At 23.8% G+C, this 20,039-nt stretch overlaps 7 protein-coding genes across 7 annotated transcripts; 3 read left to right on the top strand and 4 right to left on the bottom strand. All coding sequences in view use genetic code 6, as the record gives it.

Moving 5' to 3' along the window:
* Positions 1–520: 520 nt before the first annotated feature.
* On the top strand, positions 521–3,210 carry TTHERM_00237310 (WD domain, G-beta repeat protein; the record flags this gene model as incomplete). Its single annotated transcript, XM_001024761.3, has 3 exons — positions 521–2,315; positions 2,390–2,634; positions 2,698–3,210. 3 exons carry the CDS (start codon positions 521–523, stop codon positions 3,208–3,210), a joined length of 2,553 nt encoding a protein of 850 aa, XP_001024761.1.
* A 643-nt stretch (positions 3,211–3,853) lies between these two features.
* Positions 3,854–6,694, bottom strand: TTHERM_00237300 (protein kinase; the record flags this gene model as incomplete). The annotated part of the gene is made up of 1 exon (XM_001024760.1): positions 3,854–6,694. One exon carries the CDS (start codon positions 6,692–6,694, stop codon positions 3,854–3,856), a length of 2,841 nt encoding a protein of 946 aa, XP_001024760.1.
* A 154-nt stretch (positions 6,695–6,848) lies between these two features.
* On the top strand, positions 6,849–7,841 carry TTHERM_000237291 (hypothetical protein; the record flags this gene model as incomplete). The annotated part of the gene is made up of 2 exons (XM_012800202.1): positions 6,849–6,950; positions 7,665–7,841. The coding sequence occupies 2 exons, from the start codon at positions 6,849–6,851 to the stop codon at positions 7,839–7,841; spliced, it is 279 nt and encodes a 92-aa protein (XP_012655656.1).
* Positions 7,842–8,391: 550 nt separating this feature from the next.
* Positions 8,392–11,848, bottom strand: TTHERM_00237290 (hypothetical protein; the record flags this gene model as incomplete). The annotated part of the gene is made up of 9 exons (XM_001024759.3): positions 8,392–8,968; positions 9,034–9,281; positions 9,368–9,517; positions 9,587–9,685; positions 9,752–9,904; positions 10,018–10,110; positions 10,184–10,336; positions 10,575–10,697; positions 11,336–11,848. The coding sequence occupies 9 exons, from the start codon at positions 11,846–11,848 to the stop codon at positions 8,392–8,394; spliced, it is 2,109 nt and encodes a 702-aa protein (XP_001024759.3).
* A 1,221-nt stretch (positions 11,849–13,069) lies between these two features.
* On the bottom strand, positions 13,070–13,636 carry TTHERM_00237280 (NUDIX hydrolase; the record flags this gene model as incomplete). The annotated part of the gene is made up of 1 exon (XM_001024758.1): positions 13,070–13,636. One exon carries the CDS (start codon positions 13,634–13,636, stop codon positions 13,070–13,072), a length of 567 nt encoding a protein of 188 aa, XP_001024758.1.
* Positions 13,637–14,861: 1,225 nt separating this feature from the next.
* Positions 14,862–17,645, top strand: TTHERM_00237270 (hypothetical protein; the record flags this gene model as incomplete). The annotated part of the gene is made up of 1 exon (XM_001024757.1): positions 14,862–17,645. One exon carries the CDS (start codon positions 14,862–14,864, stop codon positions 17,643–17,645), a length of 2,784 nt encoding a protein of 927 aa, XP_001024757.1.
* A 454-nt stretch (positions 17,646–18,099) lies between these two features.
* On the bottom strand, positions 18,100–19,284 carry TTHERM_00237260 (enoyl-CoA hydratase/isomerase; the record flags this gene model as incomplete). Its single annotated transcript, XM_001024756.2, has 2 exons — positions 18,100–18,764; positions 18,828–19,284. The coding sequence occupies 2 exons, from the start codon at positions 19,282–19,284 to the stop codon at positions 18,100–18,102; spliced, it is 1,122 nt and encodes a 373-aa protein (XP_001024756.2).
* Between the last annotated feature and the right edge of the window lie 755 nt (positions 19,285–20,039).

Genomic DNA, 20,039 nt, shown 5'->3' with positions numbered 1-20,039 from the left:
GAAGGAAACAAAGTAAGAAGGAGTTTTTAAAAATGAGAAAAAAAGCAAACTATGATAATTGATAGAAGGAAGAGAAGTAGAAAAGAAATAAGTAATATAGAGATTTGGTAAATAATATTCACCAATAAAATATAGAATAGGAAGATTATTTTAAGTAGAAAAGAAAATCAAATTTTTATAAAAAATTTAAGACTAAGGCAAAACAGAAAGAAAAACAAATACTTGACAAAGGTTTTTGAAGTAAAAACTAAACAATAAAAGGCAATAAAAAAGGGAATCGATCAATTAATCAATCTGACTAGTTATTTATTATTATATAAAAATGAATCCGCTCTCCTTCAAATATGAGAAACTAGTGGACAAGAATATCTAGGAAATGAATCATTTTGAGATATTCAAAAATAATTAAAATAAAGAAGAGATTATCAAAATTATGATGCAAGCTCTTGAATAAATGGGTTTTGAAAAGACAATTGACACTTTAATGAATGAAAGCAATATATGAATCGAAACTACTGAAATGAAAAAATTCAAACAACTCATTTTATCAAGTTAATGGGAAGAAGCAATAAAATATTGTGAAAATCTTCCCTTTTTAGATGAAAAAAGCAAAAATCGCTGCAAGTACCTTATATATCGTCATTCATACTTTGACAGTCTCATGAAATAAAAAATTGAATAGGCTCTTAACTCCTTAAGAAATCATTTAAAGCCTATTTCTTCCTAATCAGAACTAACTATGCTCTCAAGTTTAGTTGCATATTCTGATCAGTAAGAACTACTTTAGCAAATCAACAATATTATTTATTCTGTAGAAAGTTAAAGTGGATTAACCAGTAAATAAAATATTTCAAATCCCAATTAAAAAGTAAAGGCAGAAGACAATGTAGCTTCCTCTGATTTTTTCAGTATTTCTAAAGATCGTAGAGATTTATTATGCAGTACTGTTACAACTTAGAAATAAACCCCTTAGAATGAAAAAAACCAGTTCATTTTATCTTAAGCAAATTATAATAAGCAAACGTTTTAAGACTCTTACACTTATTTAATTCACAGCATTTGGGATTTAATCAAAGAAAGAAAATCAATACCTCCTGTAAATCGATTAAATAGCATAGTAAAATAAGCAAAATCTTACTAAATTCTCAAATGCTCAGTTCATAAATCTCTTCCTAATAACTTTTCTATTTTAGAAAATCATTACTGCAGAACTAAGGGATATCCTAACTAACTAGCCAGTTAGCATAGAGTGCATGAAGATGAAGTATGGCATGTTTAATTTTCACCTAATGGTTTATATGCAGCTTCTATTTGCAAAAAATCTACTATAGCTATATGGAGAATCGTTAAATAGAAAAAACATACAAAATCATCTTCTTCTATATAAGGTAGTTCATCAAATCCAGCTTAAATAAAGAAAAAAACAAAAAAATAAACTTCAAAAACAAATTCAACCAGTACTCCAATTCAATCAAACTAACAACTATTAAAAGATAATGAAAATTCTCCTTAGACATAAATTGAAAGTACTTAAGCCTTATAGTTAGAGACCTGTAATTAAGTAAAGAAAAAATCACCAATATAATCAAATATATCTTAAAGTAAAAGTTATAAACTTAAAAATAATGAAAAAAAGTTAGCAAAAAAATCAAATAAGGCACCATAATAAAAATCTTTGAGCAAAGTTGAACTTGAATTAGTAGCAAAAAAAGATTTAAATGACAACAGTTCAGTGCAGTGCTTCTCTTGGAATTAAAAGGGAGATATGATTGTTACTAGCTAAGAAAATAAGCATATAATAGTATGGAAAATAAACTTTGAAAAATAAACCATAGAACAAGTAAAGAATCTGTAGGACACAAAAGTTAAGGATAAAAGCATAATTAGCATCATATTTTTACCAGAAAAGAATGATAGAAGTTAAATCCTTTATACTTCAGAAGATAAATTTATATATAAATGGGATTACTAAACAGATAAAGAAGTATCTAAAATAGAATGTGGATACGATAACTAGAGTATCCATCTTCATCCTAATATGTAAGATTTAATTTCTGTCTGTAAATAAGGGCGCATATCGTTGATAAACCTAAACAAAAAGTAAGAAGTTGGCTTTTTTGTTGAAAAAAATGAAATAGTTAATGCAAACCTATCAAGTGACGGGTCTCATATATTACTAAGTGTTTTAGGTAAAGAAATAAATAGTTTAAATATGTGGAACATTGAAACAAGCGAATTAGAAGCAAGCTTTGGAGGTTATAAGCAGATAGACTGCTACTTACGAGCTTCTATGAAGGATGAATATGTTGCAATAGGTAATTAATTTTATAAAAAAATTTAAAAAGCATAAATAAATAAATAATTGAAACTATAAACAATTAATAAATAGGTGATGAAGATGGAAAAATTTTTATTTGGCATAAGAATATTCCTTAAAAGCCTATTTGCATAATTCATAATGATATTCTATATGAAACAAAAATAGAACAATTCCCAATAGGTAAAAATGGTTTTGAATCTTGCGCTAAGTAAGCTACTAACAATTAAAGTGAATATTCTAATAATATGGAGCTTGAAAGTGAAAAATAAAAATCTATGAATCTGAATGACCCTAACCATAAATCGTTTGATGATGTAAGTTTTATTTTTATAATTTATGTTTTGAAAAAGAAATATTTATTTAAAAATAAAATAAAGGAAATCAAAAAAACAATTAATCAAGTTCACTTTAATCCTGTATATCCTGGAATGTTAATAGCAGCAGGAGATGATCATACAGTTAGATTATTTATATCTGATGAATTAAATTATAATCTACCTGAAAAATTTTCAGAAAAAAAGAAATTTTCAGCAATAGAATGTATTAAATAGACATTTTAGTCTTTGATTCCTAATAATAAACTAACTCCTAATAAAAATAATAACAATCAAAATTAAATTATGGAAGAAGAGGAGGGAGAAGAAGAGGAAGAAATACAAAATAAAGCAAATGCAGAAAGAAGCGAATCAAGTAATTAACTAGAATAAGAGGATATAGAGTGTGAAGAAGAAGGTGATGATGAGGATGAAGAGTATCAATAAGACTGTGAAAACGAAGAGGATCATCTCTAAAGCTAGTCAAATACAAATGAAGAATAAAAATTAGAACAAGAAGAAAATGATACTAGCAGTAATGCTTTCTTCACTAATAATTAATAAAATAATCCATGATTGATAATTAATTTAATTAATTGATTGATTAATCATAGTAGTTTAAACATTTTTAATAAGATTTTAGATTAATGATACATAATTTAATCTCTATTGCACATCTATCTCGTATTCCTATAAAAAATGAATGCTAATAGTTTCTGCATGTTTTTATTTAATTTATCTTATAAATACATCTTTTAAAACTAAGTTTATCTTAGTTTGTTATTTAGTAAGCTATTTATTTATTTACTTACTTATTGTATCATAATTCATTCAATCAAAATTAAATATTTATTTTTAAATAGAAAGAGATATTTTAGATTATAAATATTATTCTCTAAAACTCATTTTTATTGTATTATCTTCTTTAGGGAGTAATATTTTGTAAAATATTAATGAATTAAATAAATTTTTAAATGTTCTTTAGTAAAATAAAAGTGGAAATTAAATGAGCACTTATTTATTTTTTCATAATAATTTATTTATAAGTTTAATGGTATTTCAAATTAATCTTGAAGAATAATTTTTTGAAAAAAAAAGTGTTTTTTTAGTGAAAAATTTTTTTTTTTTTAAACAACCTTTTTAAATTTATACATACATACAAATATACCTTTTATATTTAATTTAAATTATACAAAATATTTAGAAAAATAAATTAGTGTCAAATGTGTTAGTGGTAAGTGTTATCAAAATTGTAAGCATTCTAAAAAGGAGTTGTAGGATAACCACCTTTACTTTCATAATTTTAGTTGTAAAAACGATAGTTTTTGGCAGAAGATCCTGTATTTCTTTGTTAATTATTTTTGGAATACTACAAATTTTGTTGTCCTTTTTAATTATTATTATTATTATTAGATAAGAGTTTGCTATTTTAATGAAAAGCAAATGAGTTATTTGATGAACTCCTCAAAGGCTTTTTGGCATAATTTAAACTTTAATCTATTTTATCTATCTTCTCCTCTAGCATGTTAAGAGTGTTTTATATATTAATATCGTTTCTTCTTAGGGGTTAAATGTGAATATCTTTCAATTCATAGTTGCTTAGCATACTCATATCAGCTTTGCTATTAACAACACTATTATCTAATCTACTATTATTTAAGTTGTTATACGATTAATATTCATTATACATAGTGTTTTCATTATAGTTGTTCTATAGATTAGACCTACCTGTTAATCTATTATCAATATTGTACTCATTTTCATCGTTAAAGAACTTTAAATTTAATTTAGGAGATTTATTCAATTGATGATATGATTTTATATTGTTGTTTCTACCACTACTAGGAGGAAGTCTTGGGTTTGAATAAGAATCTACTCGATAATTGTTAGGGGTATTAATATTGTTTCCCATTCGAGAATAATTATTTCTAACAGGTGATTTATCTGCAGCAAAAGGTGTAACAGCATCAGAATTTTAGATGAACCTTTAATTCTATAGATAATTAGTAAATTCTCTTGTTTGCGTAGGATATTATTACTAAGAATTTAAATATTTTCTACTATCCTCAAATTGAGATTACAAATATATTTGTTGGCTTTCCACCGATTTTTTGGATTCCTGTATAAATTACTAATGTTGTTACTCCCAACTTTACTTTTCTTACTGATATTTAGCTTATTCATCTTGTATAATTTAATGTTTCTATTACATATATAATTATCTTTGTTTGGCCTTGAACTCTTCATATTCTTACTCAACTGTGTCTAAAACAGGCTTTTAAGATAAGCTAGATATTTATGATAGTGATCTTTATTATCTATTTTATGGTTATGATTATTATTTTTATTATTACTATTGAAGACTTTATATCTGTTGTAAGTCATATTAATTTTATTGTTACTATTATAGTTATTACTATTATTATTGATGGGATTATTATTATAAATTTATATTTTGAATTTCATTTGCTTATTAATCATTAGCTGATAGAGCACTTTTTGGAGTTTTGATATTATTATTTGTTGATCTTTTGGTTGTTTATTGTTGCATTTGCAAATCTTCTTAATTATAAGCAGATAGCTACTTTATATTATTTCTTTAACTAATTAGATTGAGTGAGGATATTTCACCAAGTTATTGATGGCTTGGAATAGCAGCAGGAGAAGCTACTTCATCGTTTTCATGAGTTAATATAGGCTCTAAAACTCTTATAAAAGGAACTTACTAATCTTTTGTGTCGCCTCCTTATGTATTGACTGCTGTTAACTAATTATCTTCTTCTTCTATTTCTCCAATAGTTCCACCTTCTTTTTTCCATCCAGATTTCTTCAAAATGGATTATGCAGGTCTTATACCACTCAAAGTTTTATTATTATTATTGTTATTGCTAGAAAACTGCTTTTACATGTATTTATTTTAATCAAGACTGCTATTGTTATTATTATTACTATTTTAGTTATTATTGCTCTTATTCGTTTCTTTTGATCTAAGTAGATTGCAGGAAACAGGTCTTTCTAGTAATCCACTTTTTCTATTTGTCCCACTTGATGTTCTTTATAGCTCTTCAGAAATAACACTGGCTCTTAGACTCTATCTTGAATCTATAAACTAAGGCCTAGCAGATAAATCTTTTAAAACATAAGCTAAATCATCGAAATCAGGCCTCTATACTTCAGTTAAACTTAGCATTTAAATGAGTAATTAAGAAAGGTGATCAGAATAAATAACTTGCACTTCTTACAGTAGCTATTATAATAAATCTTCATAGATTTTAAAGTCATTGAAATCATAAATATTTTGAATTGATTTCATAGTTGCCATTTCAAGAGCGCATAAACCTAGAGAGAAGACATCACTTTTTGAAATACTATGTTCAGGAATTTATTACCTATGATTAAGAGCTTTTAAGAGCTGAGGAGAAAGATAACAAGAAGTGGCTGGGACTCCAAATAGATATTATTAATATTCACTAATACCTCCATTTAAAAACTAAATATCAGAAATTAAGTAAACTCTATTTGCTTAATCATAGAGAATTGTCTTAGGCTAAATAAATTTATGATTCAAATTGTGACTTTTCAAGTAAATTAATCCAGTTAAAACCGAATCAATCATAGTAAAAATTTCTTTTTCTCCGCAGTGAGTCTTTCTTTTTTTCCTAGATTCTAATTGATCATGTAAAGTAAAAGGTATGTAATCTAAATTCACAAAAACCTTAAAAAAAGAACTGCAATATTCCTTTTCGCATGATCTATATGCTCTTATCCACCTAACTAATTATTAGCAATCAAATTTTAATCTTTTATCTACTTCATTGCAATAATTTTCAAATTCTTTAAAGTCAGAAGTGATTCTCTCTATTAGTGCAAACTATCTTTTACTTACTCTGTATTGCATGAGCTTAAAACGCCCATAGTTTTCATTTTCTGCAACTTTCAAGAAATCAGCTGTTTTTTCAATTAAATCCATAGAACTAGAATTTAAAACTTCAATTTGATCTTCATCAACTGTTTTTTCACCTAAGTTTCTAGGTGATACAATTGATTCTTTTGCTCCCATATGCTTTTTTGTGTTGCTACTCTAATCTAAGTCTGTTAAAATATACTCTAAATAGGTCTATGTTTTGAATATTATACAAACAAAAAAATACTATTATTATTTGCTTGCTTTTAAACCTTATCTTATTTGTGAACCAACAATTAATAATTAATTAATGTAAAAAATATTTAAAAACAAAAAAAAAAAAATTAGAGAAATTGGTTAGTTAGCTATGCTTTTTCTTATTATTAACAATCATTCTAAAGATTTAAAGAGCGTAATTATTTATCTTTTCTTTATTATTCTTTAATTTTTCAAATTTTTCAAGCTTAAGAGTTTATTTTAACGTCTTTATTTATTATTCATTTTTTAGAAATTTTTTTATCTGTAAAACATTTTTAGCACTAAAGAAATATTTTAAAATTTAGAAAGTTGTTTTTAAAATTATTTTAGATTATTTATTTATTGAATTATTAAAAAATATTAAAATTTAATTTTTGTTTGCATTTATGGCTAAATTAATTTAAATAAAAAATATATCATCTTAATTTACCACTCCGCAAAGAAAAAATAATTAATAAAATTTAGAGATTTGTAATAAAATATATACAAAAATCACAAACAGAAAGAAAAAAATATAAATAATAGCAAAATTAAATAGCCATATCATAAAATAGTTCCAATAATCTTATAAAAATATATTTAAATGCTTACTCAGATGGTAATCCTTAAAGGTTAGTCTATCAGAAATAGTAGATAAAAGAATTTAATTATTAAATATGCTATTTTAATTGAAAGAAAGGGCGGCGAGAAGAAAAAGGAATTAAATTAATTCTATAGCAGTTATTTTAAAATATAAAATCAATGATTTAATTTTTTTAAATGTTTAACTTTAATTATTAAAATAGAAAGAAAGAATTTTTTTACTTTTGGCATAATTTATTAAAAAAATGAAAATAAATTAATAAATAAATATACTTTTTAAACATAGATACAAAATAACTCTTTGATCATATTTTAATGTAATTTAAATTAATAAATGAGGAGGATTTTATTAATATAAATAAATTAATGTTGTAAATACTAAATTTATATAGACATTTACATAAGACGTAAGAAAGTTTAATATGAGTATGTATGCAAATTAATTAATAAATAATTAAAATGAGCTTATAGTAAAATTGTTTGTTGTATTAGAATATTGAAAAATCTTAGCTTTTAAAGATTTATATTTATATTAGATTTTTTATAGTTATTGTTATAATTTATGGAAATGGTTTCGTTGCTTATTTATTTAGTTATTTATGTGTTTATTTTTTTGATTAATCAAATTAAATTAGAGATAATTATGATAGTCGAAAGATTAAAATTTTATTATAATTAAATTAGTGTTAAAATTTTTATTATCAGTTAGAAAGGCAGTTGAATGTATTTGGTTGATTGATTGATAGAATTAGTAAGTGAGTGAGTTAAAGAATAAGATATTTATTTATTTGCTTTCTAATTCACTTTTAGAGTTATCAATAGATCAATTCATCTATAATAAGAATATAATGAATTAATTTTCAGCATTTAATTTGTTTGATTTGCTTTATGATTAAATAATAAGGATAATTAGTTAATTAATTAATTAATTTTTCACTAAAATAAATTAATTATTTTCCAGATATTGAGGAATTTAGTTTTACTAAATTTTTTAGTTATTATGATCTATTCTCTCAGATTAAATTTAAATTGTTATTATTATTTTTTTCTACTTATTTATCTACCTCTCGTTACATTTAATACTCATCGTCATTATCCTCTTCATCTAGATCTCCATTATCCTCTTCTTCTTTTCTAGTTAAACAAAATTAATCGGATTTAAATTTGTTTTCCTTCTAAAAATCTAGAAAAGATTGCTTAGAGCTTTCAGTACACATTTTTTTGAACCTTTGTTGCATTTTTCCATTTTTTAAGAGGAGTTTGTGGTTTTTATATTTCTTGCTGTTAGTATTGCTGCTTTTACATGAAGCATTTTGCTCTTTAGAGCTAGAATATTCTTCACCCTCTCTGTATTCCTTGGATAATTGTGAATTTTTATCTTGAATTACTTCGAAGATCTACTCATCTTGATTCTGCTGTTTGTATTAACTATCGTTTAGAGATGAGTTACTGTAACTATAGTTATTATTAGAATCACTGTTTTCTATTTCACAACCTCCAGATTAAGAATTACCTTTACCATTATTTGAGTCGCTTGAAGAAGGCTTAGTCGTTCCGGATATACTACCGGGCACGTGTTTGGGTTTTTTTCTTTTAAGGATTAATGGTAAGTAATAGGTTAAATATTTTATTTATTTAATCTTAATAGAAATTACTTCTCTAAAATTTTTTGAATTTCTTAATTGTCTCTTGATATTTTGGCAGGAAGTTCATTAATTAAAGAGGGACCGCCAAAAACTTCGTTTTGTGAATCTTCATGAATTTCATATGAAAATAAGTTAAAATCTTCAAATCTGACTTTTATTCTTTGAGCATTTTAATAGAGCTGTTTATTTCTTATAGTCAAGTCAAAAATAGCTTTATGGAAAGGACCTGGAATATTGCTTAAATAGTCTATAGATTCCTAATTGAGTATTAATTTATAGCATAATAGTTAATATGGTATTTAAAATATAAGTAATAAATGATTAATTAACAAATAAAGTTTACTTTATCCATCTTTAAATCTCTGGGTATTTATCCTTTCTTTTAAATAGATATATGCGATTAGATATTGTTTTGTTTGCTGATAACCATTTCAAATTTCATAGAACTAAGTTTATTATATGCCTTGATGTAACCTTATTTCAAGTCATCTTTCTGATTTTTTTAAATAATAAAAATAGCTGTTAAAGAGAGTTTTCTATAAAAATAAATCCATGGAATTACTGAAAAGGTTATTTGCTTGAAGTAAACAGGTAAACCATCAACAGTTGCTTGTGAGTAATACAAAGCGGAGTTCTCTAAAAATTTGAGAAATTTTGTAATCTTTTTTAATTAATTTAAAAAGATGAGTAACTTATTAATTAGTTAACTAAATACTAAAAATATTACTTTTTCACAAACTTTATTAATGTGAGAGTCTTTTCCTTGATTATTCAAGCATAAGATGAGTAGTTTATTTTCAAAAGGAATAGATTCTCCAGAAAATTCTTTTATTTGGTATTTGTATATTTCTTTTTAGAGCATTAAAAAGAGCTCTTGTGGCTTTTTTCATGAAATAAAAAAAATAAATTAATATCCAAAGCAAAAAGCAATATTTGTTTGTTTGTTTGTTTATTTGTTTCTTTTTTGTTTGTTTGCTTGTAATGTTTATTTACCTTGATGTCTTTTTCGCATTCTATGATATTCGAGTTATAATAAAGTTAAGTTGCTTAGAAAAACTTAATCAAGAAGAAAAAAGGGTGGAATACCTTTAATTTTTAATTAATTAAAAAATTTTGTTTAAAAATACAATCAAAGTGATGATTTTGTGTAAAAAATTACTTTGTGTCTAATATTTTATGCTTTCAGATAATCTAAGAGCCCTTCTAAGTTTTCACTTATTGGCATTAAATCCTTCGATCCTTACTTGAAGACTAAATATTACTTTTCAATAAAATCAGGTAGAAACGGATCTAATAGTGAAGAAGTATTTAGCTATATTTTTAAAATTTATATGAGTAAATGTAATCAGCAAGTTGAAATTAGCTGTTGTGATGTCAATATAAATCGTTAAAGGCCATTTATTTTTCATTTAAATACTCGCCAAATAATTTAAAAAGTAAATATAATATAAATTGAATGAGTAAACAACAAAGAATTAATATTCTGTATTAGTAACATTATTCAATTATATTAGTTAAATGAGGAGTTGAAGAAATGAAAATTTAAGTACTCTGTCTTAGTAACTTTTTTTACGTGCCTCGACTCTTATTGGGGTAGATATTTTAATCTCTGAGATAACATTAGAATCTTCATACTATTCCTATATGACTATTATCAAAGAGAAATAGCTTCTCTATTTTGGAGTAAAAAAATAAAATTAATATAATACAAAATTATAATATAAAATAAAAATAAATTAGTTTTATTCATAAGTATTTTGAAAGAATAATGACTAAGCTACTCTTCAATTAAGCTAATATTAAAAAATAGTAATGGAGGAGCCTATATCAAAGGCTGTGAAAAAAAGAAAAACAAGTTCGATTTTAGTGCTTAGAGATTTTGAAATAGAAATTGTAAACAAGAAAGTGTGATTAGAAGAAAAGATTACTAAAAATTAATAGTATCAGTATTGTTTGTTGTTTCTTTGTCAATCAATACTCTCTGCGTAATTAATATTGCAGAGTAATCGTAAAGAGAAAAATAAATTAATGACTATTGAGGATATATTTATTTGTAATAATTATTATTAATAGTTAGATAGATAGATGGGGAATAGAAAAATTAGAATCTTGCCACTTTTTTTGACAATTTATTAAAAAAATAATAATAAAACAAAGAAAGAAACAATGAAATCCTTTTGTTTCTAATTTTTTTTGGATATCTCCTCATGTGTGAATTAATGATATTTAAACAATTATATTGAAAATATAGACTCAATTAATGAATTAAAGAGGCAAATCATAGACAAAAAGGAAATTTAAATAAATTTACTTTATATTAGAAATAAGTTTCTTTAAAACGCAGGTGATTAAATATGCAGGAATCTTTATCAAATTGCTTTTCTAATAAACCAGAAAGGCCTATTTGCTAAATAACTCTCTCCCTGACTCCTCTCACAGCCATTATTTTGGTAGATACTCTTTTGAGCTCTTAACCATTCTACTATATTTGTTCTGTCTTTTTGCTCACGCGTATAGTAGGAATATTCAAGTTTTTATACCATATGATTTCGTGAGTCTCAGGGTTATAGTCGAATTTTTTTTTGTCCTACATATCAATCGTATATTTCATAGCACCCTAATGAGTTTAAATTGTAGTCCACTCAAAATCTAGGGCATTTTTAGGCTTTTTGCCTATGGTTTCATATATTAATTTGTTATGTTTTAATATCAAATTCTCAAGTGTCATATTCTTTTCGTCTGAAATATCAATCTAAGACAATTAATTTGTTTATTTTTTATTTGGGCTGATCACAGGTTGTTTTTAAATCATTTTGACGCTCATGCAATAGATACAACCTTAATAGGTTTTATCTTCAGGTATGTTGAAAGTGTTTCCAAATTGATGTTTGCTCTAATGCAGTATTAGATTTTAATTTTTAAGTGATATTAAAAATGTTATATCTGGCAGAGGGTTTTTTTTTTGAATAAGTGGTTAACTTTCCTCTTTTTTATTAATTTAATTATGCAGGATAATTAAATTATAGTTATTGAAAATTAAGTTGAGTGAATGAATCAATAATGATTGCTTGCTTGCTTGCAAAAATAATTAAGAAAAGGTGACTTGATTAGATTTATTTTTGCTAATTCTCTCACCTTAGTCAATCAACATATATTTCTTATTATTCATTTATTATTGCAGAAATATTGTGATATCATTTAGTCTTCAGTAAATGTAAATGTTTAAGATTAAAGGATGCTGGTAAGTGCTTTCAAATTATCATTAATTAATATAAAATAATTAAGATTTATTACTTTCAATTATACTGTAATATGTTACTCTCTTATTAGACACTTAAATGCTTAAAATATTTTTTTTCTAGTTAAATTATAAGGCATGCTCCATTCATTTGCTATTAACCAATATCATTCATCTATTCCATACTACAACTCAATTATTTTAATTAATTATTGGATTCATAAAATTACAACTTGTAAAATTAATTTTTCAGATATATTTTATAGATAAACGTTAAAACAAGTGTAGCATACATAATTCTATCTTAAATAAAATTCAAAATTGTTTTATTTGTATTTACAAAAATAATTTTGTCGCTAATTGGACTATGAGAATTTTAAAAATAATCTTAGAATTAGAACAAATTGTGATTAATAGTAGTCAAATTAACATTCACGTTGTTAAATATCTAATTAACTTTTTACATTGATTGATTGATTAATATTTTTATTCTATTGTCTGTATTTAAATATTCTTTTCTTTACAAACAAAGTCAAAATGAAAATTTATCTATTTTTGACAACTATTAAAGTTTATGTACATTATAAATTCAAAAAACATTTAACATGAAATTAATTATGGCTGATATTAAGTGGACAAGCTAATCACAAAAGCTTTTTTGGCATTAATCACCCTCAAACAAATGGATTCTTGCTTAGCCAATTGGGTTACTTGATTTGAAAATTAAATATTAAATTAATAATTAGAATTTATTAAAAAATTTAATCCATTTCTATTTTAATCTTTCGTTTTTTATAGAAAAAATATTCAATAAGGTAATTCTTTGTCTATCAACTCTTTATACTGGTTATATTTCTACATAAAAATTTCAAAGCACATTTTTCCATCATATGTTATATTCATCCCTTCCTTTATTTTTTATTGTATTTCTTCACAGCTCATTTCAACAGCTTATTCCACCTCAAGTTCTTGTAATTTCAAATTCTATCTCGTTTTTGTATAAAATGCCTTACCCCACACAGAAACATCAGGTCTACAATCATAAAAGAATTCAAAAAGAGGGACCAGTTTTTCTTCTACTCCCGCCTCTTCTAATAGTTCTCTTTAAGCATTTAATTCATAGGATTCCTCGTATTAGACAACACCTCCAAAAGCAGGATCCCAAAATCCGGGGCACCACTTTTTATGCATTGTTCTTTTGTGGACGTACAATTTTTTTGTGGCAGCATTCTCTAAAAATATAAAAGTTGCTCTGTGAATTAACTTTTTGTCTCTCATTTCTTATCTAGTTGCTGCACCTACAGGCTTATTGTTTTCATCAACAATCTAAATTATTTCATCTGCTTCATTGATTAATTCTGCTTAATTCTACATTTAAGGCTCCTTTTTATTCTAGAATCGTTAAAATGCTAAGTTTATGTTGAAATACTTTAAAAAATATTTACGCATGCAGTAAATATGCTACAGTAAATAAATAATTATATTGAAGTTTACCAAGTAGAAAAAGAATTAATCAATTTATTTTGAATATTAATTAATAAATCTAAAAAATATCAAGGGAAAAAAAAAAATTAAATTATTATAATTCAAGTGGTAAAAAGTAAAAATATTGAATTCTCAAATTGAGCTTTTTGAGATTATCAGCATAATGATTTCCAAATAAAATTTCATTTGATTGTATTTATTTTTTATTCCTCTGCAATATTTAGGTTTCTTAATTATTTATTTGTTTGCCTAATTTTTAACTGATTATATCATGAGTTATAAGCAATACATAGATTTTACAAAATAATAGTTATATATAATTTTGTGAATTTTTTGTTTTTCTCCTTCTCTCTATTTCTCATTAAATAGTTTATTTTTAATAAGGAGTGAATCAGCTTTTTTGCTATTCTTTCTTTTATTCTTGTTTTTCTATTATTAAAAAATCAAACAAACTAGTTTTAAAAATTTCAAGTAATACATCTATTTGAACCTGTATTAAATTTTATTTTTATTAAAAAGTAAATTTTGGCATATTTATTATTTTGAGTTCTAATTAAATATAGACAATTAATAGAAGATGATACCAACTTTTTTAATACATTATGCTTTAATTTTTATTAAATATTTTTGATATATTTTAAAAAATTTAAACTATTTTAAATCACAATTTTTTATGGCAAAAAATTAACAGCTATTTTATTTTATTGGAAATCATTTTATGCATTTATTTTTAAAAGTAAATGTGAATATTCAGTAAAAATAAATAATAATTCATAAAACCATTTAATTTTTTTAATTTTTATATCAACATATCTTTTTTAATAATTTAATATAAACAATTATAAATTTTGTTGAGTTTTCTACTTATTTATTAACTATTCGATAAATATTGACTGATCAATCTATCGATCGGTAGATGCTATTTGAAAATTAAAAATTTATCAAATTCAAATAACAAAAACAAAAAAAATCATATCACTCAAATTTACTAACCAATTAATAATAATCTAAATTGCCAATATTACTTTCTTGTTTTCTATTTAAAGGTTAATTAGCTAGTTATATTAAAATAAGAAAATACTTTTGTTTGCTAAACTTTATCTAAAAACTGATCATGGAATAGTAAAATCTTCTTTTATCACCTTAAGTTAAGAGAGGCAGAGTTAATAATTCTGATTTGAGTGACTGCAAAGACGAATTGGCCTCAAACAAGTCTTCACCTGGAAAAATATAATCTAGCCAAAAAGAAATAGATGAATTTTTTGAAAATTTCTAGCAATAAATTTAGGTCAGATTCTTAAATTTTGATGAAAATGCGCAAGATTGCGATTTACAAGTAAAAAAGTGTTTAAATAAAATATTTGAAACTGAGGTTGTTAAAGAAAAAAAGTAAATTTAAACTTTTAGTGCAAGACCTCCATCAACCCAAAAGAAAAACAAGATCATTTTTTTAAATCCATTTGAAGGGAATGATAATTATTGTGAATAAATAGGCGACTAAGAATATGCAAACACATAAAAAAACACTGAACCAAGTCTTTAAAACAATCAAAAGTAAACTACAAAAACTAGCGATTTTTTGGAAACAGCTAATTTGACTAACTACAACTAAGCTAACCAATACTCAAAATTAAATAATAATGAAGGGTAAACGAATAAAACAAATTCAATTTTTCCAAATATTTAAACTTAAATAAGAATTTACAACGCTGAAATGCCTATAAATAGCATATCAGGCATTAACAGCAGATTTAGAGCTCATTCTATTAATGATTCAGTAAGTGATAATTTGCATAAATAGTTTGTTTAGTAAAGAAACAATTGCAATTAAGGGGACAACATCTTTACAATAAGAGATCATAAATTTGAAAGGTAAAGGATACTCAGTAATGAAACTCGTAATAATAAAAATAACCTAAATCATTAGCAAATAGGTATTATTAAGCATCCTTATCTAAATTAAATAAATAATAAGGCAATTAATCAAAATTTGCAATAGTAAAACTTCTTGCAAAGCCTTAGAAATGCATTTAGAGTGACTTTTAATAATCCTAATTCAGCTTAAGTGAATGAAAACATAAAAAATAACTTAAAAAGCAATGAATAAGATGATAAAGAGAAATAGAACATAGAAACTAACTATAAAGAAGCTGAAATATTTGATTCATAAGAAGGAAATTTGAAAGATTTTTAATTTAAGACATCTTTTATGCCCTTTACTAAAAATAATAATAACAACAACAATAATAATAATAATAATAATGTTAAAGTTTTTAAAAGGAAAGATAGAAACTTTAAACCTGTATAAATAGAAAAAAATAAACCTAAATTAAGTAATAATTCCTTTACATTAAAAATAGAAGAAGAATCCTCAAACAATTTATATCATAAACATATTTAACCTGAAGATCAACTCTTAAAAAAATGCAATCAATAAAATCAAGAATTATTCCAAAATGATTTTCATACAACTGAAAATTCTTAATATTTAATTAAATAAATATAAGAATTAAATATGAATAAATTTATTGATTAGTATCAAACAAATTGTCTAAATACACTAGTAGATACTTTAGACCTACAATAAAAAGCTACTATGGTAGTAGCAGATTCAAATATTTCTTAAAAATCTTCTACAAATATTTAGAATAGGGATAGAAATGTTTAGACTTAATACACTTAAATAAATGAAGAAACATCTATGCTTGAATTAAAAGAAAATGCTGTATCTGATAAACCAAAGAAGAAAGTTATCAAAATATCTAAAGAGAGTGTTTTTTGTAAAATAATTTAAGAACAAAAAGAATAATAATTCTAAAAGAAAGACTCTAATACATAAATAATGATAGCTACTAAGTAACGCGTGGATCCAACTACTAAATAGATGTCATAGGACTTTTAAGAAACAAAATTTCTACAATTCAATAATAAAAATAATAATAATTTCTAAATATACTAAGATCAGAATTTATTAGAAAAGTATGCAGAGGAAAACCAAAATTAACATTAAAAAGTTAAAATGTTCAAATTTAACAAAAAAATATCAAATAAAACAGAAAATGCTATTGAAAAATAATCAAATAATTTAAATAACTAAATGATTTTAGATAAAGAAAATGTAAGTGAAAATATTTTAAATAATATATTGCAAGCAGAAAACAATAACTAAAATCAAACAAACCAGTAATAAAGTTAACAAAAATTAAGCAGAGTTTTTAGCAGAAACAAAACTTTCCACCACAAAAATAGATCTTTAAACAATGAAGCCAGTAAAACTCAAAATTAATAAAATAACTAAGACATTGAGGAAGCCTTATAAAGTAGTTAATTCTAATATGATATTTAGCCATCAGTATATTCTCCATCTATATTAAATAAAAAAATAAACTAATAAAACTGTTTTGCAAATGAAAATAAAAAATATGACATTGATGAAATAAAAAATAGTATATTTTTAAAAAAATCTACCTCTTCATTTGATACAGGAAATACATTTTTCAAAAACCATTTGAACTAGTAAATAACTTAAAATGACTAATAAACCTAGAATAATATTTAAAAAAATAGATAAACATTTAAATCACTATATAACCCTAGTAATTAGCAAGTTTAGCAATAAATGATATCACAAAATATAGATAAATATCTAGACCCTGAATAAAATTAAACTTTAAAAGATTAAGCTATCTTTTTTAAAAATAAATGTGCAGCAGTCAATTCAAACCCTTATGAACCTTCATTTTAAAATGGCAATAAAAAATCTACTATTTAACCATATAATTCCAGTTAAAAAGCTTTAAATTGCTCTAAAAAGTTCTTCGGGATTAATAATCAAATTGAAAATATGTTTATCCAAAATATAGAAGAATTCAAAGAGAAAGTTGTTAGAAACTAATGAAATTGCTAATTAAAATCTTATATTTCTTGACACATACTAATAAATATAAAAATATTAAAAATAAATTATATTTTAAATTTAGAACATTTTGAATAGTTACATTTGTGATTATATTATAATATAAACATTATTTTATTACTTATCTTTTATTATTAAATTTAAATTTTATCAAACATTATTTACTGCAATCAAAAATAATAAATATATCTTATATTATATATATATATATTTTAACTATCTAATACATACCTTTGTACCACAAATACTCTCTTTCTCATTTAAGATCTCAATTCTATTTAATTTTCAAATTAAAAATTCCAAAATTGAACCTTAATTAATGGGTTTTTTAATATATGAGAATTTTCGGTATATTGGTTTTAATTATAACTCAAATTTAATAGAAAGATTAAATAGAGTATTTAAGATTAAGAGATAGATATTCCTTAATTTTGTTTCATTTAAGAAGAAGTTAGGGTACATTTAGGGGTGATAAAATTGTATCTACTTGTTGCTAAGTAACTTCTAAAACGTTTTTATGTTACCACTTAATAGGTATATTCCTTTTATTTTATTCAAATTTAACATAAACTGCTTCTTAAAAATCCTTGTGATTAAATAATCTATATTAAACTCTATGATTTAAATTATATGCTTGTTGTTCTGAAAGTTCTGCTGCTTTTAAAATCATTTCAAAATTAACTCTTATTGCAAGAGGAGAAGCTCTTTGTATTTTTGTTAAACACCTTTTACAAAATAATCTATCTTCATCCGCCCATTCATTTAGGCCTTGCTCTAGCTTTTTCAAAATTTCAAGTAAATTGTCTCCTGAAAAATATTTTTAAATGAGGTTTTCATGAAGTACAATTTAAGAAGCATTTTTTAATTTAGCTGTGTATTTTAGAATGTGCTCATTAAGTTTAGAAATATTTGTTAAGTTTTTTAAAGAACTTTTAAACATTTTTATTTTATTAGAAGGAATTATATAATCAGCTAATCCAGCATAAACTAACTCTTATCCTTTTAAACTAGATCCTGTTAAAATCATATATCTTATGATATATTATTTTTCTAATGATGCTAAAAACTTTATGCAAGGTATTGCTGTACCATTTTAACTCTCTGTAAAATAAAAAAAATGGTTAAATTTTAAGTTAATTTGATCATAAATAACATTATTAATACCTGGAAAATTAATTTAAGTTGTTTCTGTACAAATTCTGTAATTTGAATATAGTGCTAAAGAATATCCTCCTCCTACGCACATACCATTAAAAATGATAATTGAATTTCTATCTTCAATTAAAGAAAGCTTTTCTAATTCATATTCTAGAGTATAACGTGCTTTCAAGTAATCTTCTAAATATTTTCCATTTTACTTTTAGAGATTTTAGTAAATTGTTATAATATCACCTCCTGCACTAAAGGCTCTATCGCCTCTTCCACTGATAACCAGAGCTTAGAAGTTGATAGTTTTTATTGCTCCTACTAATATTTCTAAAACATGTAAATCTAGTGCATTCATTTTTTCTACTCTATTAAGTACTAATTCTACTAAGCATTCATTAAGTTACTCTATTACGACTTTATCTCCATCTTTTTCCTCGACATTTCCTTATTATTAACTATTTTTACCACTCATTATACTTTAAAAACTAAAACTTGACCTCTTGTATGATATTAAATAAATAATCTTGTAATTACAAATATCTTTTTTTTCAAATACAATCAATTATTTAATTACGCATTAAATTTTTTTTTTAGAAGCAGCAAGTTCCCTATTTCATCAGACTTCAGAAAAAGTTAGAATGTTTTAAAGGAATTAGTAAACTTAACTTTTTGACAAAATATCAAATTAGGATTGTTTATTTACAAAAAAATCAAATCGTTGTATAAAATAATAGATGAAATATCTTGTATTCTAAAACATTAAATTTAATTAAAAAAATATTTTTATGATACACACTGTTTTTCATAAAAGAATATTTTGAATTTTATAATAATTAAATATGAGGATAAAATATGTTAATTGAATTTATATTTTAAAAGAAGAAGCTTGAACAATTGTAATACTTTAATCAATCAAGATTTTTTTTAAAATTTATTAAAAATAAAATTTATTCATTTATAAGCTGAAAAATAATTCAAAATTAAATCATATAAACTTTAGATAGAGCTTAACAACTCTTCATTTTATCTAACCAACTTTATGATAAGAATTTTGTGAAATTTTAGGGTATAAATCTATATTTTTGTATTTTTCCATAACTTCTTAATGCATTATGATTTATTATTATAGGATGATTAAATTTTTTTAAATCAGTTAAATCATTTTTTATTAATATTTTTAAGGGGTTGGGGTTGGGGTTGGGGTTGGGGTTGGGGTTGGGGTTGGGG

The sequence above is a fragment of the Tetrahymena thermophila genome (assembly GCF_000189635.1).
Source record: "Tetrahymena thermophila SB210 genomic scaffold scf_8254373, whole genome shotgun sequence".
NCBI lineage: Eukaryota > Ciliophora > Oligohymenophorea > Hymenostomatida > Tetrahymenidae > Tetrahymena > Tetrahymena thermophila.
Note: the sequence above shows the minus strand (reverse complement) of the source record. Positions and strands in the feature narration are given on the sequence as shown.